Source organism: Sphaeramia orbicularis, chromosome 8, assembly GCF_902148855.1.
Source record: "Sphaeramia orbicularis chromosome 8, fSphaOr1.1, whole genome shotgun sequence".
NCBI lineage: Eukaryota > Metazoa > Chordata > Actinopteri > Kurtiformes > Apogonidae > Sphaeramia > Sphaeramia orbicularis.
The window spans coordinates 51,126,809-51,152,659 of record NC_043964.1 but is presented as its reverse complement, the minus strand read 5'-3'; the positions used below and the strand labels follow the sequence as shown (position 1 = coordinate 51,152,659).

The 25,851-nt window shown below is 38.5% G+C and overlaps 1 protein-coding gene across 6 annotated transcripts in view; it reads left to right on the top strand.

Annotated features, from left to right (window-relative positions):
- The window catches only part of rbfox1 (RNA binding fox-1 homolog 1), a 268,652-nt gene that overhangs the window by 117,677 nt on the left and 125,124 nt on the right, over positions 1-25,851 (top strand). For all 6 annotated transcript variants that reach the window (XR_003936026.1, XM_030140969.1, XM_030140968.1 and 3 more), the window contains exon 2: positions 5,593-5,886. Coding sequence is in view for 5 of the 6 variants with exons in the window: in XM_030140969.1 (XP_029996829.1) it covers positions 5,593-5,886 (294 nt within the window). In the remaining variant the exon portion in view is untranslated. The remainder of the gene's footprint in view (positions 1-5,592; positions 5,887-25,851) is intronic.

Genomic DNA, 25,851 nt, shown 5'->3' with positions numbered 1-25,851 from the left:
CAGTTAACCACCACAACCCTACAAGGGTTTTTCCAGTCAACAGGCAAGCAGAGTGACATGATGAACCCCCCCCCCCCCCCCCCCCCCCGCCCCCACTCACTGTGAACATTCTGACAGGTTGCCAATCATAGTGTGTGATGTAGGATCCAAACCCAAGCAGATCTGGAACATGCTCCAGCATTAACAGACAGCGCTGACTGCGCAAATGCAGGAAGATGAATGGCTGCAGTACAATCTAATGTTTAAGTCAAGTCAATATTCATGAACATTTTATGGTCAAAGGCAGACAGCTAATCGAGGAAGGAGCTGCCAAGTCATTTAACCCCTTAAGACCCAGAGCACTTTTGTGTCAGTTCCCAAATTAACTTTTCTCTCTATTTAACCTTTCTGAAGTCATTTATCACCATTTATTACAATATGATCCTTTGTGTTTTGCATTTGTCAGTGTAAATCAGGTATTTTAGCCTATATTTAATTTGGCAATGTCTACTGCCACAGTACTGTTGCATGAAATATGGGTTTGTCTACTGCCACAGACCAATCGAATGTTATCATTTGTACTAGAGCCAATCACAGATACTGTTCCATGAACTCATTCACCTCTTGTTGCCACAGTACTGTGGTCATATATGGAGTATACTGCAGTGCATTCTTTAGTGCATTTTGCTACTACAGTACTGTGTTTACTGATGGAAGAAACAACAAATTAGTGATAGTATATAGTATAGAATAGGAATTATTGTTGTAAATACTCTATATGTTGTTATATGGTGTTCTTTGCTCGGTGCAGTCAGTGAGGCTGGAGAAGGTGGGCGGAGCTACATGTTAGACGCAGCAGTGTGCTGTGTGACTTCTTCTCTGAACGTTGTCCTAGTGGCTGATTTATATCAATGTGTGATTTACCTACCTGCTATCTTGTACTGTGGTACTTTTCAGGATGTAACAAGTTACCAGTCTAGACATGATATATCAAGGGCACTGATTGGCTCTGTGGTAATAGACAAACCGATATTTTGTGCCACAGTACTGTGTCAGTAGCCACTACGATTTAATTTACTGATCACATAGATGTTTATGTGAATTCAAAGCTTACAAAACTGAAGAAAAAGTGACTTTTTCAGCAAGGATACCAATGACTGAACATAAAAACAAGCATCTATAACTCCTGTCATTTGTCAAACTTTACAGGTTTTACTGGTGAATTGATGTTTTGGAAGGTGACAGTGTTTCCACGGTAACTACGGACCCTCTGAACGTCCAAATGGGTCATATCTGATGACCATGAAAAGATGACAAACTGCATTTTACACCAATTATTTACATGGACTGATAGAATTATTACATCAATAGTTATTAAACAGTTTAGATCAGTAGATGGTTTTGGTCGCCAGTGCATGTTTGGGTCTTTAGGGGTTAAAACTGAAACAGAAGATATGTATTTAAGAACACTCAGACTTCAGATACAGTGAGAATGAACAAGAAAAAAGCAAAAGAAAAGTCACTCTCCCTCTCTCTCTCTCTCTCTCTCTCTCTCTCTCTCTCTCTCTCTCTCTCTCTCTCTCTCTCTCTCTCTCTCTCTCTCTCTCTCTCTCTTTCTCCATTTGTACAGTTGTCTGTGAATGCGTCGTCATTCCTACGCTACTGATGTAAACGTGTTTGTTGAGGGGACTAAAATGTTATGTCCCTTTAGTGTAAAACATTAAATTTAAGGCTCCAGAGTTGTTTTAAGGTTAAAGGTTAGGCATGTTTGGGTTAGCTTTACTGTCCAGGAAATTAATGTAAGTCAATGTAATGTCCCCGAAACGAATGGAAACAAGATGTCCATGGTGTATGTGTGCGTGCGTGTGTGTGTGTGCGTGTGTGTGTGTGTGTGTGTGTGTGTGTGTGCAGTGCTCTGCCACGTGAAGCATATTTCAGCCTTCTAAATGTGGTTCTCATTACACAGCAGAGCACTTAGCCAAGACTCACTGTCTGCATCACTCTCTCCTTCTCTCAGTCTATAACGGCTGATATATACTGTGACTATCCCGCAGGATTAACCCTTCTTATACACACTGTAATTGAGGTTTTTTTTTTCCACAAATGCTTACAGATTTTTTTTTTTTTTGTAGTTTTTTTCAGCCACAGCTACAGTGAGCTGATTGTTTCTGACCAAGATTATTATTGTGTGTATTTGTTGTTGCAGTTTACTTTGTTTAACTTTGTTCAGCTTTAGACGTAAAAAAAAAAAAAAAAAAAGAAAAAAAAAGGAGTCTCTCTAGGACGCAGAATCACAAAAATACATACTGTACCTTTTTTTTTTTTTTTTTTTTTTTTTTTTACAGATTCTTCCACATGATGTTTCTCAAAGTCATGAAAAAAATCCATAATGGTTTCATTTTTAGGATTGGGCCTCATCAGTGTTTGCTGTAAGACTGTTCCAATGCTTAGAATACTGCCAAGGATGACATCCACATGAATGCATTTTTATTTAACTAACAGCATTTTGAAAACACTCTATGCATATATAAGCCAATAGTGTATTAGGGCCAGAAAATTAAAACACTTGTCGCTACCTGAATAAAGTTGTAAAATATTTAGATAAAACCCATAATTTTATGAGAATAAAGTTGAATACAAGAAAAGAGTCATAATTTTACAAAAATAAAGCTGTAATATTTTGAGAATAAAGTCGTAGTTTAAAAAAAAAACTTGAAATTTTATGAAAATTATCTCGCACTTTTATAGACTTTAGTTGTAATATTTTGAAAATGAATTCACAACAGTGCAATAAAAAGTCATAATTTATCAATTGTAAGCCTTAAGGCTTGTTGGTGACAGTTTCCGATTACAGCGAACACAACAAGCGAAACAGCAACTTTCACTTCTGTTGGAGCAGACAACTAATGCTAATGTGTTGATGGTGGGCGGGGCTAATAGGCTCAGTGTTTGGCCTTTGTGCCTAAACTCCAAGTGAAAGTAGAACCTCACAAAATGTTCACAGTTCTCCATTATACGACAGGTAGGTACGACTTTATTCTGTAAATTATATTTTTCCCACCTGTTTTTAAATCACAACATTATTCTTGTAATATTATGGCTTTAGTCTCGAAATATATGACAAGTTTAATCTCATATAAGTATGAGATTATTTTTATTAAATTAAGAGTTTTTTTTTTTTTTTTAATGACTTTATTCTCATAGTATTATGTCTTTATTCTTGAAATTGGACGACTTTAATCTCATAAAAGTATGACATAATTTTTGTTAAGTTACAAGTTTTTTTTTTATAAAATGATGACATTATTCTCATAATATTATGGCTTTATTCTCCAAATATTACAACTTTATTCTCGTAAAACTATGACTCTTTTTGCATTCAAATTTATTCACATAAAATTACTGTTTTTTTTCTTGATATTTTAAAACTTTATTCTCATGGTGGCAAGTGTTTTTATTTTCTTAAGTGGCCCTAATACTCCGTCGTATTTTAGTAAACATCCTAACACACCTTTACCACCAGGGGGCTTATCACATGTATTCATTGTATATAAAAATCACAATTGAACTGCATGGCAACTGCTGACAAAAACACCAAGGACAGAATCTCCTGTAATTTTATATCATGTTGAACTAACACCTGCTAGTCAAGGACAGTGATTTGTTGAACCTATTCAGATGAACCTTTGTGGAAGAAAATAAAAGAAAGAAGAACGTGTAGTGACTGACAGAACTAATCAGGCGGTGAATGTGTGAAACTGGACCAAATGTATATAATTTACTGTAAAACCATGAACCTTGGTTTGGACTTTGAGTTGTAAAAACCCCCTTAGAGCAGTGAGACAGTATTCATCTACGTTAGGGTGTGCTTGTCTGTGATATATTGTGCCCCTCTGTGATTAAAGGGAAAACCCTGCTGTCTTAATGATGGATAAATTGTTTCTTATTGAAGAGGAAATGTCTGCAAGTGCATTTCCTCAGTGTGAAGCAGTGTGGATTTCATTCAGTGAGTGTGGGGAAGTTTTCATTGTAGATGTGCAGCGCCGATATTTCTGAATATGACTCACTATTCAGAGTGATTTAACGCAACCCTTCCCCTTTTGGTACCTACTATTAATATCTATATTATAAAACACAAATGGCCTCTATGTGTGTGTGTGTGTGTGTGTGTGTGTGTGTGTTCGGGATTCACACAAAATCCGTACAGAGCTGACTGCAGCAGTTTGTCATACTTCTGTATTTTTGGTCAATGAACAGACTAGTGAAAACAGCAAGTTGATAGGACCAATATTTTGGGAGATATTAGTCATTTTGGAATACAGTAGCCTTACCATCATGTTGCTATGGCTAGAATGCTTTTTCGGTGACTGCTGGACAAATGTGGTACAGCATGCACTAATACACAACGGCATAGAAACTACCACATCTAGAACCTGTGGATCCCCATGGGTCAATGTGCTAGTAAGGACTTAACACATTAGGACAGTGGTTCCAACCTTTTTTGGTTCATGACCCCATTTTAACATCACAAATTTCTGGTGACTCCAGACATTGAAAATGGAGATTTTTTTTTAGCTAAAATTAATTTGTTTTTGATCATGTAGTAGTTTGCTATACTATGTTGCAAGTCAAGGTTAATTTTAAATGACATTTAATCTATATAATGTATATTATTATGGACGGAGGCAGTAAAGCCAGGTGTAGATTACTGCACAACGGGAGAATTTGATTTTCCTTGGTCAGGATATGTACAGTCAGTCCAGCTTAGATTTACAAGGCTGACAATTAATACTGAACAAACAAGAACTCAAACTATGAATTATGAAAGAGCTGCAGCATCTGAAACTGACCACGGTGAACAGTTGACAGATAAACAGAACCTCAGTGCTGCGGTTTCAGACTCACAGTTTGTCATGTCTGTTATGGATTGGGATTGTCTCTGTCAACTCACCATGTTTTTTTTTTTTTCTTTCTTTTTTTATCAATTACTAGAAATTTCAGGTGACCCCATGTGGGGTCCCGACCCCAAGGTTGAAAAACACTGGGTTAATGTAACCTGGGGCACCGATAAGGGGGGGTGAACATGACAAATTCATGGGGACTCACAGTTTGTCATGTCTGTTATGGATTGGGATTATCTCTGTCAACCATATTTTTATCAATTACTAGAAATTTCAGGTGACCCCATTTGATTTCTAGGCAACCCCACGTGGGGTCCCGACCCCGAGGTTGAAAAACACTGCTATAAAGGGTCACCCAGCTGCTTTGTCTGCCCATGAATGATCTCAGTTTAATTGATTAGTGCTCGTTTTAATCTTTGAATACATTTGCAGATACAGCAGATCATATTCCTCCTAAAAATGTTGGTTGCATTTATGCCTCTGCTCCATACTGGATCTGGTTTTGGACTTGGCGCTGGTGTAGGTGGTCTTGACTACAACACGAGGCGCCTGTAGAAGGTTTAGTGACGATCCATTCATTAGTTCTGAGTTTTCATATAAAGTGGTTAATGTTGCTAACCTGACTGTAAAATGTTATAAATGTACAAAACTACAGCATTCAAATGTTTCTCTGAACTAAACAGATTCCTTCCACTTGTGTTTGTTGATGCAGGGTAACCAGGACACACCGGCACCCCCGGACCCATCCATGGCCCAAGCTTACCCAACAGCCCAGTTTGCCCCTCCTCCCCAGAATGGTATTCCAGCTGAGTTTACGGCTTCACATCCCCACCCACACCCACATTCCCACCCGCATCCTCACCAGCACCCGGCAGCACCGCAGGACTACACCGGTGTCCAGGCCTCCGTCAGTGAGCATCCACTCAACATTTACCAGTCTTCACAGAGCCACAGCGAGCAGAGCGGGTCAGACTCCAGCAGTCAAACGGTCACCGGCACAGCCACAGTAAGGCATCATGGGAGTCACTGGTGTTGATGTTTGGTATGGGTGGGGCTAACAAGTTTGTGTTTACACTTCTGAAGCATCTCATGCACAGCTGGGATAGTGAGTTTCTGGCTGCAAACTGGAGGGTTCTTAGAATTTGGCTGACAATGAATATTATTTATGTCATAAGTGTGACTGGGGGCTGGGGCGCCAATAAAGGGGGGGGGGGGGGGTTAAACATGACAAATTCATGGGGCTCAGCATTTGTGGGGGGCCCATAGAGCAGTGAAGGGGGTCCAGTGGATACAGGCTAGAAGATGTGAAAATTTCATGTAAGATCTGCTGCATAATAGAGGTGTAGACGTTGGTAGTTAGACATAGAAAGTATGTTATTTTTCAGTTTCGTTTTCATGCTAGCGGAAGTATGCCCCCCCCAGCTCCAACAGATGGACAAGATACTGAATTTTGTGAAAGGGTCCGCAACGTTTACCTTTTATGTGGCCCACAGTTGGTGGTAGCGGCGCTCCTGGGGGTATTCTGTTTTCACATCTCACAGTTGGCTTTATATACAGGGTGGGGAAGCAAAATGTACAATATTTTGAGGCAGGGATTGAAAGACAGTGTATGACCAATTAGTTTATTGAAAGTCATGAGAATTTATTTGCCACAAGAAAATTGACATAATAGAAAATGTTTTTATTCTATGTGTCCTCCTTCTTTCTCAATAACTGCCTTCACACGCTTCCTGAAACTTGCGCAAGTGTTCCTCAAATATTCAGATGACGACTTCTCCCATTCTTCTTTAATCGTATCTTCCAGACTTTCTGATAATAGTTTTGCTCATAGTCATTCTCTTCTTTCCATTATAAACAGTCTTTATGGACACTCCAACTATTTTTGAAATCTCCTTTGGTGTGACGAGTGCATTCAGCAAATCACACACTCTTTGACGTTTGCTTTCCTTATTACTCATATGGGCAAAAGTTTCTGAAAAGGTATGGATAATAGTGTTAGGTATGATTATGACATCAATATATGTTTGGTTTCAAAACAATTGACGTAGTGCCTGCTGAGAAAAAACATCTAAATGTTCATTGTAAATTTTGCTTCCCCACCCTGTATACAGTCGTGGAAAAAACTGTTAGAAAATCAAAAGTCATCAAAAACAACGGTAATGCAATCAAGTCCTAACTCCTGTGTGTATCATGTGATTAAAACAGACAGAAAAGAAAACATAGAATGACTAAAAGCACTGTTTTGTCAGTACAATAACATAGATATTGATGTAAGAACTGAAGTCATTTTGGTTATCAAGAAAACATGGAAAATGGATAGATATCAGCTCTGAAATTAAACGACTATGAGCTATTTTTGTTGTTATCATTATATTTGTCCAAACAAATGTACCTTTAGTTGTACCAGGCATTAAAATGAACAAGAAGTTGAAGAAAACAAGGGTGGTCTAATCATTTTTTTATGAACACAGTATTTTTCTTGACATATACCATGACTACCTGTGGTCAAAAGTTGAAATAACAAGACAATCAAATGTCATCCCACCCATCTCCTTCTTGATTATAAAAGCCAACATGGCAAAAACCCAAAAGTCCTACATTCAAAATGACAAAAACAAATGGGTGATTTCAGGACTTTACACCCATTAACTGCTGCTTTAACTGTTAAAACCATTTAAATAGCAGTTTATCAAGTCTGTACTGAGCTAAGACTGAACAGGGGTGTGATGGGGGGTGTGGAGTTTGCATGTTCTCTCAGTGTCTGCATGGGTTCTCTCCAGGTGTTCCAGCTTCCATCCACAGAGTCAGCCCTATGTTCCCCAGTATGTATTTTCCCCAGTACGTATGTTCCCCAGTCCAACGTACATGATAGGAATGTAGTTCCATATGTAGGATGAAGGCCTATAAACCATAATAGCAGACAGTGGTGTTTCACTGGTTAACCCTAACCCCTAACCCTGAATATTCACCGTGGAACATCTACTGTTTTTTCAACAATTTTTTAAATATTTCACATTTCGAGAGGCACAAATTTGTCTTGTGCACTGTATCAGAGGGGAAAGATGATCTATGGTCATCTACCTGAGCATTGGACGGCTTGTTAATTTTAGGAAACATATAATTCTCTTGATGTTGCTTATTGTTTACTTGTATTATTAAACTCATTGGATTAGGTGCAGTTTAGTTTTTCTTTGCTAACAGTTGAATTCAGAACTTGTTGGTCTTTAACTGATGACAAGTACTTATTCTAGGTTCCATCTCTGATAAGAATGTACAAGAGGAGAATATTTATTGAATGTAGTCGCTTTTCCATTGGACATCTGCGCTAAACTTTACCAATATTTACTAAATGTCGAAAAAACAGAAGTATGTAATGTCGGTTTTTCCATTAAATCACAAATGCAATGATTTGTTTATTTATTAGATGACACGAGAAGTCATTCCATAAACATGGCGACGAACATAAATATCACGTTGAATTACAGATATATTTATTATTATTATTATTATTATTATTATTATTATTATATATTACCCCTCTATCTCGTACTAAATTAAAAAATGATTGGGTTTCCTGGTGTGTCCACACATACCGCACCATGTTTCTTTTAAAACTCTTCTTCTTCGGTTGTTATAACGTCTGTCAACATGTTTGTTTATTGTTCGTGTGACTCTAGTTGCAAAAACAAGCTCTTTCTATTTCAGTTTTGTGTTATATACCCATTGTTCTATGCTTGAAAAACCACCTCTTGCAAGTGCAAAAACTTTTAATCGAAAAACAAGAGTTTTGGCGAAATTGGCATTTTTCCATTTGGTAAATTTTTATGTGCAAGTTATTCTTGTTCTTATTCTTATTTCTTATTATTATTACTTATTATTCGTGCAGTTTGAGGGTCAATTGAAAAGTGACTTGCGTTAAATACAAAACTGCACACATGTATTTGAGGAACCACAGATTTGAAAGTGGTTCTTTACTTGATGCAGTCCAAACTAATGCTGATACGTCACAGTGTAACAAGTAGAAAACCTTCAGTTATATTTAAAAGCTATTAATCATTCATCAGCAATTTCTGATGAATGAGCCATGAAACCAGATTTCCATCTTGGCTTTAATCTTTAAAAACTTTGCTAGACTGCTTTATCAGAAATAGTGTTGGTTATGTGCTCAACTTCTTTTCCTTGAGGAAAGAACAAGAAAAAGAGTGCATTTTTGGCAGTAGGAAGGAGGCCGAGCGTACATCTGGAGGCCTCATCAGTTCTCCTCGCAGTCGGTCTGTCTGCCTGTTCTTCCCCTCACATCAGCAAACCTCCTTTTCATGACCACACTTATTTTTTTTCTTTTCTCGTCAGCCACGTCTACTCTCTGAGTCTATCACGCAAGATTCAGCTCGCCTCAGTGGTGAATTTTGTCCCTCAGAAAAAGACACAGAACCAGTGATGTCAGATTTTTTGAGAAGCTTTTGTCAAGATTGTGTCCGATGAGTAGATGTTAATATTACATGATTTAAAACACAATATATGTTAGTTACATGGGCCTCATGAAAGCATAAACATTGTGGAGTCTTCATAAATTCAGTATCTTCTCAATCTGTCAGACTGGGGTGGGGGGGGTGGGGGCGGGTTGGATCCGTACATAACGTCACTTACGCTGGCGTGAAACAAAACAGAAACTTAACATGCTTTCACCGTCCGACTCCCAACTTCTATGCCTCTGTTATACTGCAGATCTTACACGCAATGTTCACAACTTCTAATCTGTAGCCACTGGACCCACTCCACTACCCATGGGCCCCCCACAAATGCAGGTCCCCATGAATTTGTCATGTTTACCCCCCCTTATCGGCACCCCAGGTTACATTAACCCAGTGTTTTTCCACCTTGGGGTCGGGACCCCATGTGAGGTCACCTGAAATTTCTAGTAATTGATAAAAAAAAGAAGAAAAAAACAAAAACATGATGAGTTGAAAGAGACAATCACAATCCATAAAAGACATGACAAACTGTGAAGCTGAAACTGAAGCACTGTGGTTCTGTTTATCTGTCAAATGTTCATTGTGGTCAGTTTCAGATGCTGCAGCTCTTTCATAATTCATAGTTTGAGTTCCTGTTTGTTCAGTATTAATTGTCAGCCTTGTAAATCCAAGCTGGACTGACTGTACATATCCTGACCAAGGAAAATCAAATTTTCCCTTTGTGCAGTAATCTACACCTGGCTTTACTGCCTCCGTCCATAATAATATACATTATATAGACTAAATGTCCTCTAAATTAACATTTATTTGCAACATAGTATAGCAAACTATTACATGATCAAAAACAAATTAATTTTAGCAAAAAAATGTCTCCGTTTTGAATGTCTGGGGTCGTCAGAAATTTGAGATAATAAAATGGGGTCATGAGTAAAAAAAGGTTGGAACCACTGCATTAACCAATAAAGACTCAAATATCCATCTATGACCAAATGCATGTACTGATCTAAAGTGTTTAATACATGTTGATCCACTAATCCTATCAATACATGTAAATAATTGGTTTAAAATGCAGTTTGTCATATTTTCATGGTCATCAGATATGACCCATTTGGACGTTCAGAGGCTCCGTAGTTACCATGGAAACACCTTCATCTTCTACAACATTGATTCACCAGTAAAACCCATGGAGTTGGATCAATGACAGTGGATGGACACACTGGGTTTATGTTCAGTTAATGATAGATTTGTTGGAAAAAGTCACTTTTTCTTCAGTTTTCTCTGTTTTTGATATAATAACTTTTATGAACATCTACACAATCAGTGAATTAAATATAGGAAGGAACCTGATTTTCACAGAAAAAACACAAAATACAGAAAATAACATTGTAATAAATGGTGATAAATCACTTAACCCTGTAAAACCTGACCCATTAAAAACTAGCTACAAAATTCAATTTTTGGGAATTGAAATGTTTATTAGCCCTTTTAACATAACAATGTCATTTTGTTTATGATATATTTTTTGTATCACAATCAATACATGGGGAGTTTTTGACAAGTTTTTGCTCACAATAATGTTAACTTTAGATACAAAAATAAATTTTACCCTTAACATTTTGAAAATATAGAACATTTCAGGTAGTTTTTTTTTTTTTTACAGAAAACTTTTTACAGCCTTTTTATTTTCCTTGAATGGCACCACAATTTCAATATTTTTCCAATTTTCAACCGAATAACAATATTAATGTTCTTGTAACTTTTTGAAAATAACCAAAGACTTTCCTACAAAATGTGTGTTGGACGATTTAACATTAGTGGCCATATTGAAAAAAAAAAAAAAAAAAAGCCTTTCCATTGGCTGTAATGGGTTGAGAATGCACCAGGGGGCAGAAAACAAGTATTGGGTCACATACAACAAGTAGTGATCTTGCTGATAAAATAAAGGTCTCAGAACCTGGCGTTGCAAATATGATACAAATGGTTTTATACGGTTAAGGAAAGTTAAATATAGAGAAAAAAATCCTTTTGGGAATTGACACAAAAGTAACAATAGTCGCTTTTCCATTGGACATAAGCACAAAACTTTACCGATATTTACTAAAGGTTGAAAAAACAGAAGTGTGTAATGTTGGTTTTTCCATTAAATCACAAAAATGCGCTGATTTGTTTATTTATTATCGCGAGATGACACGAGAAGTCATTCCATAAACATGGCGACAAATATAAATATCACGTTGATTTACAGATATATTCATTATTATTATATATTACCCCTCTATCTCATACAAAATTAAAAAATGAGTTGGTTTTCTGGTGTGTTCACACATATTGCACCATGTTTCTTTTAAAACTCTTCTTCTTCGCTTGTTGTAACATCTGTCAACATTCGTTTTTTATTCATGTGACTCTAGTTGCGGAAAAAGGTCTTTCCATTGCAGTTTTGCGTGATACACCAATTGCGGTACGCCTGAAAAACCACCTCTTACCAGCGCAAAAACTTTTAATCGAAAAATGAGAGTTTGGGCGAAATTGTCGTTTTTCCATTAGGTACATTTTTAAGTGCAAGTTATATTTGTGCCATTTGAGGGTCAATGGAAAAGCGACTACTGGGTCCTTATGGGTTAAGTGCCGACCCTAAAAAATGACCAAACAAAATTTCTTAGCAATGACTAGAGTCTATATGAAGTACAACTCAAGACTTGACAATATAAAAGAGATCACACCCATTGGTTTATAGACTGTTGATTTGTAGCCAGTAGTTTGCAAATTGGCTGTCACCATAGTGGCTTTTGGAGCCAGATATGAGCAGATTTAGACAAAAGGGGTGCAGCTGTAGGAGCACAAGCATCCACAGTGATCTGCAGGGGTCTCCGGGTTAAACTCCTGCTCAGTGACTCAGTAAAATGATCAACTTCATCAAACATAAAGTATCAAAATCATTTTTCAGTCTTGGAGACAGAACCTGTTACCTACAACTAGAAATAAAACTGTTTCTGAGGAAGAATGTGTTTCATCAAATAAACTGAAGCTCCAAAAGTTAGCATAGCGCAGAGGGTGGAGGCTCAACTAAGGTTATGTATTTTGCTGAGCAGCCTGGTCTCATATTTAGAACCCCCCCCCCAGAGAAAAATCTTCTTTTACATGCAGCTGTATATAATAATGCGGGGTAACGAGAAGCTTCGGCCCAGTTAGCCAAAAGAACAATTAGCTTTCCTTCTCATAATGAGCAGCCAGAGCTGTAGAATACTGTTATTCAAGGGCTCTGTGCACGGCCTGTCAATCTGTTCTCACCTGAATACACTTGAACAGGAAAATGGAAATTTCCTGACATCTCCACTTTGGCCGAAGTTTTCAGAAATCGTTTTTTTCGGCGGGCACAGCCATCATTGTCGTGTAAACGATAGGTGCAAATGCAGAGAAAAATCTGTTTGGCCAGATAACCGGCTATGTGTAAACAGCCCCTAAATGTCAAGCCATAACCCAACATTACGTCAATGCTAATGAAGTTGTTAGCTAGCTAATGTTACTTAACAAGACAGAAAATGTAAGCTTCAAACGTAAACATCAGCTTTGTTGTTATATCATGAAATTCTACCTTTGGCAATAGTCATGGGCTAATTAAACTAAAGACTCAGATTCCTGACTTACCTGGAACATTATTCTTTGACATTTTTGAAAATTCTGTCATTTCATTTCAGTGTCTTGGGCAAGACACTGCAATGTAGGTTTCAATGTCTTGCCCAAGGACACTTCTACATGTGAAGCCAGGATTCGAACTGCCAACCCTTTGGTCATTGGACAACCCACTCTACCAGCTGAGCCACAGTCACCCCCCAGTCGCATTAATTCTCATGATTTATTTTGTATTCAGTACATGATGATTTATTTAATATATTTTTACCAAAAAATTTCAAGTACCCCCTGGAGGTATACGTACCCACATTTGAGAAAAACTAGTGTAAATACCTTGACGATAAAATGAAGAACAGAATCAAGTTATAACCAATAATCAACAAATATTGAATAGAAACTGAATCAGGTGAAACATCAGTAGTCAGACTTTTCTGCCTTCATGGTGTTTAAAGTCACTTGTCACACATGTGTAGTGAGACCAGCTCCTACAGTTTAAGGTCATATCACAGGTTTTTCCAAGCAGAGGGAGCAGCATATTTCAGTTCCATCTTTTCCAGGTCACTGTCAGCCTGTCGTGGGACAGCGGACTGTGTCGACACTCCTACAAAAGTATTAGAACAATGAGGCCAACTCCTTTATTTTTGCTCTGACATTTGGGTTTGACATCAAAATATGAATATGAGATAAGAGATCAACATTTCAGATTTTATTTCTAGGTATTTATACATGGATCTGATTCACAACTTAGAACAGGGGTCACCAGTCCTGGTCCTCCAGAGCCACTATCCTGCATGTTTTAGATGTATCCCTCTTCCAACACACCTTTATTCAAATGATAAGCCTATCATCAAGTTCTGCAGAAGCCTGATACCGACTGTCAGGAGTGTTGGAAGAGGGAAACATCTAAAACACAGGTGTCAAACATGAGGCCCCGGGGCCAAATCTGGCCCACCAAAGGGTCCAGTCCGGCCCTTTGGATGAATTTGTGAAATGCAAAAATTACACTAATCCTTTTGGTTCAGGTTCCTCATTCGAACCAATTCAAAGTGGGCCGGACCAGTAAAATACGATCATAATAACATATAAATAATGACAACTCCAAATTTTTCTCTTTGTAAATGTAAATATTTTCATGTATTTACACTAAAACAAAGTAGAATTTCACAAAAAATGTGACTAACCTGAACAAATATGAACAACCTGAAATGTCTTAAGAGAAGTACAATTTTAACAATATTCTGCCTCTTTCTAAATGTTTTGTGTATTTGTAGATCCAGTGTGATCTGTAAGTTATAATGTACATGTGTAAATAATAAACTGAGGCATAATATTGTTAAAATTCCACTTATTTTTTTCAGTTTGTTCATGTTATTTACATCTTTTGAAAGGAGAGTCTGTAGATGTAAACATTTTCATAATGTAAATTTACTTTTTTCGCTCTAAAACATAGAGAGAAGTTTGGAGTTGACATTATTTATATATTATTATGTAATTATTTTACTGATTTGGCCCACTTCAGATCAAATTTAGCTGAGTGTGGCCCCGGAACTAAAATGAGTTTGACACTCCTGATCTAAAACGTGCAGGTTGGTGACCGCTGACTTAGAAGATACCACCTTTTGTTTGAACCCATCTATTTTTCACATGAATTCCACTGGCATTTTCAGTTGAATAACCTCTCACTGGCATGTCTGTTCCTGCACATGAAATTTGGCACCATGGCAACATAGCCTTATTGTTTATCTGTTGCTAGGTAACCAACTTCAATTCTGTGATTCTGGGCAAGGCTATTGTAAGGCTATTGTATTCCAAAATTACTAATATCTCCCAAAATATTGGTCCTATCAACTTGTCGTTTTCACTAGTCTGTTCCTTGACCAAAAATACATAAGTTTACCGAACTGCAGCCGTCAGCTCTGTACGGATTTTACGGAGTCCACTTCCCTTTTATAATATAGATGGACTGGGACTAAAAAAGGCCCTGGACTTTTTCCAAAATTTAGACCCACAACCCATTCATGATGACGCATTTAAATAACTACCTGCCAGCATGTCAAGATACTCTACCAGTCTAGACAAGATATTCACGGAGAATAACATTTCACAGACAACAATTATTTGTGTTAATTTATTCATTTATTTACAGTGCACTAGTACAGTCTTAAAGTAGGATTATGAAGGCTTTCAAAATAAAACAATGAATAATCGACAAATGAATAAAACAAAAAAAAATTGCACAACACTGTCAAAGATAACGTAGCCTATCATTTTTCTGTTTCAATTTTTGTGCATTTCCCCCACACAATGACCTAGATTATCGTATTGGCTCCACCTGTTGTTTCGATTTTAATATCACAGATTTTTTTCACCACATCAGACAGCTGTTGTTTTTGGTGGGACATTTTGGTGGGATATTTCTGACCAGATTTTTTTTCGGATTCACCACATCAGACGGCCGTTCTGAACTTTAACAGAATGTCCTACTGGTCGGTCTGCCCTGTGTACTATAATAAATAGTACCGTGGCCTAGATGGCTGGAGAGTCAACTTGTAACCGAAGGGTCGCCGGTTTGATTCTTTGGACTGGCAGAGTTGTTGGCTGATGTGCCCTTGAGCAAGGCACTTAACCCCCTCCTTTGCTCCCCGGATGCCTGGCATGACGAGCCCACTGCTCCTAGCATGCAGTGTGTGTGATATAGTGATGGGGTAAAGGCAGAAGACACATTTCAGTGTGGGGTGCATGTTAACGTGTGTGACAAACCACTACTGACAAAATACAGATTCTATTCTAGTGCCCAGAGCATGTAAACAATACAACAATGCAATGAACATTATCTGAATAAGTGAATATCTAGTTATAACATAGAAATACACATAAAATAAGATATTATTGTAATGAATTAATTATCATGATAAGAAGATATTATGACATTTATTGATCATTGTATTTGTAGTAAATATTTAAAGTGCATATAAATATTATAGTATGTATTAAAAACAGTTGATTATGCAAATCTGATTGAGTGTGAGGTGACTAAAAAAGTGCATGTGAATGGTTTGTGTTATTGGAAAAACATACAGAAAAAACGTGTGTTAACGTAAAGGAAGCGGAATTAATTTATTAGTTTATAAAAAGTTTGTGAAGTCTATAAGTTATACTTCTTCCCACTCCTTTTTGAATGCAGAAAAATTTTGTTTGACCATGTTGTATTGTTCTTTGTTATCTGATGATTCTCTGTGCTCCAAATAAAACTACACTAACTAACTAACTAACTAACTAACTAACTAACTAACTAACTAATAAATCCCCATAGTCCACCACAGACAGATATTGGGACTTCTTGGACTTGATTCCTTGATAAGCACATAGTTTCAGTTTTACACATATGAAAAAAACAATAAAATAAAAGGCAGTCAACAATTTCTCCATGTTTGATGAAATGTTTCACTTCACAACTGTAGAATAAAAAAATCAAAGTTAACATACAGAATTAAATAAGAAATTCAGCTATTAGTCTTAAATAGTAATATATAGGCCTGTAATGGTACACAAAATTTTCGTTTCGGTACGTTTTCAGTTTTGAAAGCCACGGTTCGTTTTTTTTTTTTTTTTTTTTTTCAGTTCGTTACGGGAAGAAAGAAAACCCCTCAAAATGTCTTTAATGCATTTATGAATTTTTGAACATTTTCCTCCCAATTGTCGGAGACAATAGAATATAGAAAAACAGGAATTATATGATTCTGCTGCTATAAATCAAATAGAAAATAAAATAAATAAAATATTACTAAATGTATTTTAAACATTAGTATCACGCTTTTCCCTGAAAGGTAGTTTTGAACAAACAACAAAAATCAAATCACAGTTCTGTCAGTTCACATTCTGCATAAAAATAACAAAAAAAAAAAAAAAATCCATATGAAATGCAACATTAAGAAGAGGACAAAGTCATATTCTCTTTTAATAAACTGAGGACCAACATTGACAACAAAATTAAACAAATTATTTATTTTAGGACAGAGAACAAACTGTTTAGGACATTGTGTGTTAGGGCTGGGTAAAAAAAATTGATTTAATCAATCTTAGATCGATCTCATTTTAATTTTGCATAATCGATTAATAGTGAATGAGATTGATTTTTCAGAGCAGGACCGGGAGGACACAGAACCATGGGCGGCTCCGTCTTGCGAACCCCTGGGGAAAACTTGGTCTCGCTCGTGAAAAAGACGCGGAAAAGACATGGTGGGGAAACCCCCTCCACTGGAGGTCCTCCGGCCTCAAACTCGAACCCACAGTGTGAAGGAACTGGACGCCCAGCGAGTCACGGAACCCGGTCGTTCTTGGAATAATAACTTGGATCCGTACTATCACCTATAGCTGAGTATGGAGTTAGAGGAAGAGTAAAGCGACAATATCTGACCGCTACGCTACCCCCCCACCCCCCCCACCAACATTCACGGCGCAAGCACACCCCCGAGCCCCGCTCCGCTCCGACCAACAATCACGGAGTAGTAGCCTCCGGCCATAAAACAAAATAAAGGTGACGAAGTCCGTTCTGATCCACTGTAAAAACATGGCAATGTTTCTGTCCTGTTCATTATTTAAGAGCACATTCAGCAATTTACGGCTGAAATGTCATATTTATTTCCTTTCTAATATCAATATTGATACCAGTATTGATGTGTTGCATGACTGCGGTACTCAAATAATCAGGTTACAACTCAAAATTGTACTTTGGTATCACTAAATTAATCTGAATCAATCAATTAATACTGAATCGAATTGATATTGAATCGAATCCAATCGTGATTAATTAGCTCAGAACCTTATGAATCGAAATAGAATCGATTATGGAAATTGGCCATGATACCCAGCCCTACTGTGTGTACTTGTGTCTGTGTGCAGGGTGTGATTTGTCAAAAACACAGGGGGGGGGGGGTAACTAATGCTGGCATGAAACGAAAGTGAAACTTTACATACTTTCACCGTCCAACTCCCAGGTTCTGTTCCTCTATTATACAGTGTGTGTGTGTGAGAGAGAGAGAGAGAGAGAGAGAGACAGACAGGCAGAGCTAGTGTAAGTGTTTTAGAACTAGTTCATAGGCGGTAAACAACATTCGTCTTATCACCGTCTCTTTCCTCGTTGTTGTCTTTCACCTGAACCTGAACTGATCCAAACTGGATTGTAATGATGGTGGAGGGTCTTCAGTCTCTTCCTTCCAGGTTCACATTATATTTGTTTTTGTTTTTGTTTTTTTTTTTGTGTTTTTTTTTTATGTTATATCAGCTCCTATTTCATATTTTCAATGTATGCTTCTTCAATGTCCGTGTGGAACTTGCGCAGATTTAAATTTCCGCATTGAACACCATCTTTCTTTCCTTTTTCTTTTTCTCAACATACAGTGCCGTTTCAGTACAGCTGTGTACCAAACCGAACAGGTGTGTACCGAAACGGTTCGGTTCGGTATGTGGACCGTTACAGGCCTAATAATGTATAATAATCACACTTTTGCTGTAACAGTTCGAGACATTCCAGATCTAGCTGTGCCAGTTGTTCAGTTACAGTCGTTTCAGCCCTTCCTCTGAGGTGTACAGTTCTACTTGGTGTCAGTCTGGGTCTCAGCAGAGTGAGCGTGTGCTGTGCATGCATTCACAACAGTGACCTAATCTGGCCTGAGTGTTTATAGAGCAACGTCAGCTTCCTCTGCCCTCGCTGTGAGTCCTGCAGTGTGCATCAAAACATGCCTGAGAGGAAATGGATTTTTATAAACTCACAATTAAATGTAAATTATTTATGAATTTATCAACGCATGATTTGATTCTATTTTTAAAGAACAAAAGACGGTGTAGTACTGCTAGAAAGGACACGAACACTCACAGTCTGAACAGTGTCTCTGTTGAGAAGGCACTGGGATGTGGTTGAACGCTTCACAAACAGCAAGGGCCTGATTTACTAAAGGTTTGCACATGTAAAAATGTGCACAAACTTGACTGCACATGCAAAAACACGTTAAAGCTTATCCACTAACAGGACACACTGAGGGTTGCGTGTCTCAAATGGACAAAATAGCCTGTGCAACCCATTTAGCGTCTTTGCCTTGATGGATATGCAATATGGGCGTTTCTGCCAGAACGCACAAAATTATTGGAAGGAGTAGATTCAAATATTTATTAAGCACGCAAAATGTGATTTAGCAAACCTGAAACTGATTGCTATATTTATCAAGTCTGAAAGGCAGGTTCTAACTGGCACAGCTTTGCACAAAACTGGCTGCAGTTGTTGTGGCGAGGAGTCGTCATAGGCCCAACCAAAGACAACGCACAGAACCAACCTGTTCTGATCCCGTCAACATTTTTGGAATGAAGAAGAAAAAATAATATAGACATATGGCCTACCCAGCAATGCCATTTTAGAACTTCCAGATCAGGGGTCACCAACCCTGGTCCTCCAGATCTACTGTCCTGCATGTTTTAGATGTATCCCTCTTCCAGCACACCTGATTCAAATGATCAGCCTATCATCAAGCTCTGCAGAAGCCTGATAATGACTGTCAGGTGTGTTGGAAGAGGGAAACATCTAAAACATGCAGGACAGTAGATCTGGAGGACCAGGGTCAGTGACCCCTGATCTAGATGAACTAGGGGATGATTTGGGTCCAGTCACAGGAGGAGTCATGCAATACCTTCTAGGACTAAACTCCTCCAACGTTCCATTTCCTTGGATCATTCCAGTCACTGTTAACATTAGTGCTAGTGTATCCCAGAGCAGTTTTTACAGGGTTCGGTCTCCATGACGACAGCCAGTAGCACACGCAAAATCCTTATTTAAATGGGGCGGTCTCCAAGACTTTGCACCTGTTGTCATTTTTAGCTTACCAGCTGACAGGCCGTAACTTATTGTCATCATGTGGCGTCCGGTGGCGGCGTCTGTTGTCCGTTACAAAAATTTCAATCATCTTCTTCTCCGAAACTACAATTCCGATGGACTTCAAACTTGGTATACAGCTTCTTCATGATGATGTCAACAAACGTTAGTGAAATTATGTGGATCCAGATGTGATTCTGGATTTGGTGCGACTTTGAAAAATTTCCCCATTATAAGAGATAGGAAGTGGATCAATGCAATAAATCAGTAAATATAAATGATATCAAGTTGGAATTTGAATTTTTTACAGGTCTGATTGGAATATGACCAAAACATGGACTATTTCTGTAATATAATAAATACACAGAACTGGATGATAATAAATGGCATCTGGATACATTTCCCAAAGCTATTAATTTGACCGGTAAGCTACAGGGCTATTGGTCCCATTTTCAGCTTACTGTCCGACAGGCCGTAAGCTATTGTCGTCATGCGGCATCTGGCGTCGTCTGTCGTCCGTTACAAAATTTCAATCGTCTTCTTCTCCAAAACTACAATTCCGATTAACTTCAAACTTGGTCTACAGCTTCTTTATGATGATGTCAACAAAAGTTAGTGAAATTATTTGGATCCGGATCTGATTCTGGATTTGGTGCGACTTTGAAAAATTTCCCCATTATAAGAGATAGGAAGTGGATCGATGCAATAACTCAGTAAATATAAATGATATCCAGTGTAAATTTCTACAGTCCAGCCCTGATGAGGAGATGACCAAAACATAATGGCCACATGCTGATCAGGATCTTCTTCTGGATCCAGGAACTTACGGAAATTTTAACATGGGCTCTTATGGGGAAAAAATTTCAATCGTCTTTTTCTCCGAAACTCCAGTTCTGATTGACTTCAAACTTGGTATACAGCTTCTGTATGATGATGTCAACACAAGGTATTGAAATTATTTCGATCCGGATCTGATTCTGGATTTGGTGCGACTTTGAAAAATTTTCCCATTATAAGAGATAGGAAGTGGATTGATCCAATAAATCAGTATCAATGATATCAAGTTGGAATTTGAATTTTTTACAGATCTGATTGGAATATGACCAAAACATGGGCTATTTCTGTAATATAATAAATACATAGAACTGGGTGATAATAAATGGCATCTGGATACATTTCCCAAAGCTTTTACTTTGGCCGGTAAGCTACAGAGCCATTGGTCCTATTTTTGCAGGCAATCTGAGTTGATCAACCATGACACACAGATCAATAGCAGCCCCTTTTTTAGTGTGTGATCTTCAGAAATCAGGCCCTTAGTAGATTGGAACTTGAAAAAACTGTGCTCACAATTGTCAAATATAATATGCAAATCTAAAAATGTCATTTTGCTGTGATTTATCCATCACTAATATCCTCAGAGGTGTTTGATTCAGTAAAGTTAGGTCTTGTGTGGGTTTTGTATGCTTGAATAGAAGAAGATTACAGTTAGAGTTCCTCAGCTGGTCAACCCCCCACACATGCTGTTTCAGGGTGTCAACCCTCATCCAGCGAGTTTATAGGCCCCCCAGTATATTGCTGACTTGTTGTGCCCCTACTCCTCAGGGTGCACCCTTAGGTCTCCAGGCCAGAACCTCCTGAAGGTCCCAAAGACTCATTTTAAAACTGGGGGAGACCTGTCCTTTCAGACTGTAGGCCAGACTCTGGAATGACCTGCCCCTGTCCCTCAGTGGACTCTTTTAAAAAGCAGCTCAAAACGTTTTTATTTAGGAGAGCTTTTAAATGATGGATTTATCCTTTTTATTTGTTTTATTAAATTATTCTTATTTTGTTTTATTGCACCCATTTTATGTACAGCACTTTGTGATTTTTATCTGTGAAAAGCGCTTTATGAATAAACTTTAGTTACTTACTTGCTATATTTTGAGTCAGTAATGGTATCACACAATATGTATGGTGGACATATCTGTAGTTCATTCTGCTGGTGTCATGGCCCCCTTAGTCGGACCACACCTACCTTCTTCAAGCTGTATAGGATTCCTTCTTCAGCTTGACATTACCGACCCTTCCCATTAGCGTCCTCCTCTGGGTTCAGGGATTGGCGCTATGACAGTTACCAGTGACCTTATGGCCACAACTCCACCCAGCTGCTTCGACAGTGAAGTGCTGGTCCATTTGGACATCTGTTGTACATGCTATTGACACCTTTGTGTTTGTATACGGACAAACTGTGACTGGTACAGAAGTCCATATAAGAGTAAGTAAAAATATCAGGGGCGCCGCTACTAGGGATGTAATGATAGGAAAATTTCATATCATGGTTATTGTGACCAAAATTATCACGGTTATCAGTATTATCACGGTATTGTTGAAATACGCTCAAAATGTTCAGAAAGTACTGATACACATACTGAAATAATTTAACCAAGTTGTATTTTGAAAAAGAAAATAAAAATATTTGGCACAATACACTTTCTGTTGGCAGAAACATTCAAGTATTAAGCCTTAGTGGTCTGAGCCTATTTTGTCCATTTTTCAGTCCTTTTAATTTTGCCTTTATATACTATATAAGCAAATGTTTACTATACCCATGTTTGGGATCTTTTTTTTTCAGCATAACTTCATTTATATCAACTGCCTATTATTTTTTTCACTTTAACCTACTGTATCAACATAAAAGGCCAAAAAACACAAAAAATATATATATAAAATCCAATTTGAAAAATGTCTGTACTTTATTACATAAATAACACAAAGATGCTTAACGAACCTTTTCAAAGATTTTAAAAGTGAATATTGGTTCCACATATTAGGTATATACAATTAAAATTGTAATAAATTAAAACTATACTCAAATATTTGACATAAAAGCAGATCTTTACATAGGTGTTTTCTCTGGAAAAGTGCGGTAATCAAACACGGTTATCATGATAATTAGAATTTAAATGATAATACTAACCGTTGGCAATTATACCACGGTTTATCGTTATACCGGTAATCGTTACATCCCTAGCTGCTACCAATCGTGGGCCCCATGAAAGGTAAACTATATGGACCCTTTCATAAAGTTCAGTCTCTTGTCAATCTGTCGGGGGGGGGGGGTGTCCATACAGAACGTCGCTTACCCTAACATGAAAACAAAACTGAAACTTAACCGTCTTTCAGCGTCTGACTCCCAGATTCTATGCATCTCTTATACATACACCAGACCTTACATGAAATTTTCACAACTTCTAACCTGTATCCACTGGACCCCCCCACACACACAAATGCCCCTCATTATCAGCGCCCCAGTGTAATACTGACACAACACCACTCAGGTTCAGATCTGGTTCCTACCAGTCACACCACTGTAGGTCCCACTGTCATCGCCCACATGAGCGTTGGAAGTCCCCAAGTGGAGGAACTTCAGCACCACTGACAGACTCCACGAACACCCGGGACTCTGAACGGCTGTTTGGTGTTTAGTCAAACACATCATCACACACCACATCCAATATTAGCTGACTGTCACATGAGATATATCATCTCAGTTTGACATCTTCAATACGTCTCCGATGTGTTTCCAGAACACTCCACAGTGCGCCTGTCCTCAGCTCACACATCACTCTGCCACTAAAAGAAGGTGATATGGTGATGATGCATTGTCTCTATTTGTTTAATTTGTCAGTGTGGTGTAGGTGGATGTTGCTGCTGACACATAGCTCTGCACAGATGCTGCTCACTGCTCTGCCTGTATATATGTGTGTGTGTGTGTGTGTGTGTGCGTGCGTGCATGCGTGTGTGTGCATGTGTGTGTACATTCCTTCCCATATGTGCTGTTATATACCTAGGCTTTGTGCAGAGGATTTGCAGTCTGGTAGCCTTATGCTACTTCTTTTCTAGCTCACATACCCACATTTACACACACACACACACACACACACACACACACACACACACACACACAGTGTATATTTTTAGCTGGCTTGGATGTTGGGACAGTCTTCAGTCAGAAAGAAAGAAAGAAAGAAAAAGGCAAATATTGTCTCACTTGCAGGATCACGGTTTTACATTATACGATATGTAACATAAAGACAGTCAAACAAATGTAAATATGTGGGTGATAAAATGATAAATATAATGCCCCGTTTCCACTACGTGGTATTGGCTCAACTCGACTCAACTCGGCTTGGCCTTTTTTGCGTTTCCATTATGAAAAAGGACCTGGAATCTGGTACCCGGTACTACTTTTTTGGTATCACCTCCGCTGAGGTTCCAGGACTGGGGACCAGATACTAAAACATGACGTGTACACACTGCAGACCACTGATTGGTCAGACAGTTGTCTCTGTGACCCGCCGTTTTACAAAAAACAGATGCAGAGGTGGACAGTAAATATAGTGGTACATTAATCTACACGATAACAGCCCAAAACTACACCATGGTCAGTCAAGGAGATTCAGTCTTTGGTGGCTGACGTAAAAATTCAGACGAGACGACACACAACGAGTGAGTTTTCAGCAACTCTCTGAACAGACGACACGGAAGTAACGCTCTGCATCACTATGACGACCAGGTACTGTAAAGTCGGTAGTATCTTGTAATGGAAACGCTCTCCAGGAATACCGAGTCGAGCCAAGTCGAGCTGGTTCCACGTAGTGGAAACGCGGCATAAGCCATTTTTACACAGAGAAAGGTGAGATGGTGATTCCACCTTTTTTCCACCATTGACTGATTTCCATAACCAAGACAAAGGAGTAACAGAGGTGAGACAGGCTGGACTTTTACACAGTGGACCTGCATTCCGGACTCAAAGGGGCAGTGACACAGTGCAGAGTATAGTGTGACGTATAACTTGCATATCAGAAATACCCCGAGCATAGCGGTGTTGCTAACCTCTGTTAAGGGACCCTAGGGTGCAACATGAATAGTGTTGTCACCTTTCCTCACTCCCAAGCCACAGAGAGAAACCCTGGACACGGGTTGTGCAAGTTTAACAAAAAGTGATTTATTTACAAGGTGCAACATAAAGATATTGAAAACTGGACAAAAAGGCAACTGAAACTTTGGGGTGGGCTCCAAAACAATAAAAATATAAACAAAACTGTACTACTGAGAAATGAAGCTGACCTGCAAAATGAAGAAACCAAAATGCAAGATCTAACCTTCCTTATCAAAAAACAGGAGAAAACGAGACAAAACAAACAGGGCAGCCCACCCCTACTTCTGAAACGGGAATGCTGGCAAAATGAAGGCGGGGTTGGGAGTAGAGGAAGTGCGACACCGGCCCGGCCCAGCTCCGCGGTCTTTAAAGGTCCGCCTCCAGCCGCTGCTCCAATCATAGGGGAGAATCTGGCTCAGCACCTGGAACACATTATCCATTCACACAAGAAAAAATGGACACACCCACGGAATGACACTCAGACCCACCAGTGGGTCGTAACACCTCTCCAGAGTCACCCCACCTTTCACCGTTCCACAAATGTATGCATAGAATCCTCTGCCCAAAGCGACAATAGCTGGTGGATCTGTGCGTCTCCCCAGTTCCACATCTTTCTGGTTGTGTTGATATGTTTGTTTACTGTACATGGCCCACGCTCATTTTTAAATCCCCCCGGTGCGGGGGTCACACAGACAATATGTCATCAAAGTCACACCTTGGTTCCACAACCAGAGGTGTTCCTTTTCCATAGCGCTCCAGAATCCTGATTCCGCCTTTATCAGGACTGTTTCTACCTCCAGGTACAGAGGTGGGACCAAATGATCCACCATTTTATTTACACAGACGCCGTTCCGGAATAAAGGTGAAATATTCCCGGAACAGAAGTGCTGTGGAAAATTATGTAGTGATAATAATCATTATCATGGATTTTTTTTTGGCTTTAGGTTCATTTTGTTCACATTCTCAGTTGAAATATGTTTTACTCATTTATATTTTGATGTTTGACCAAATCCTTTTAACCTTCTAGTAGTTTTGAATGTTCTACCTTGAGAGTTATAAAACATTAAGTTGTTTAGTACGTTT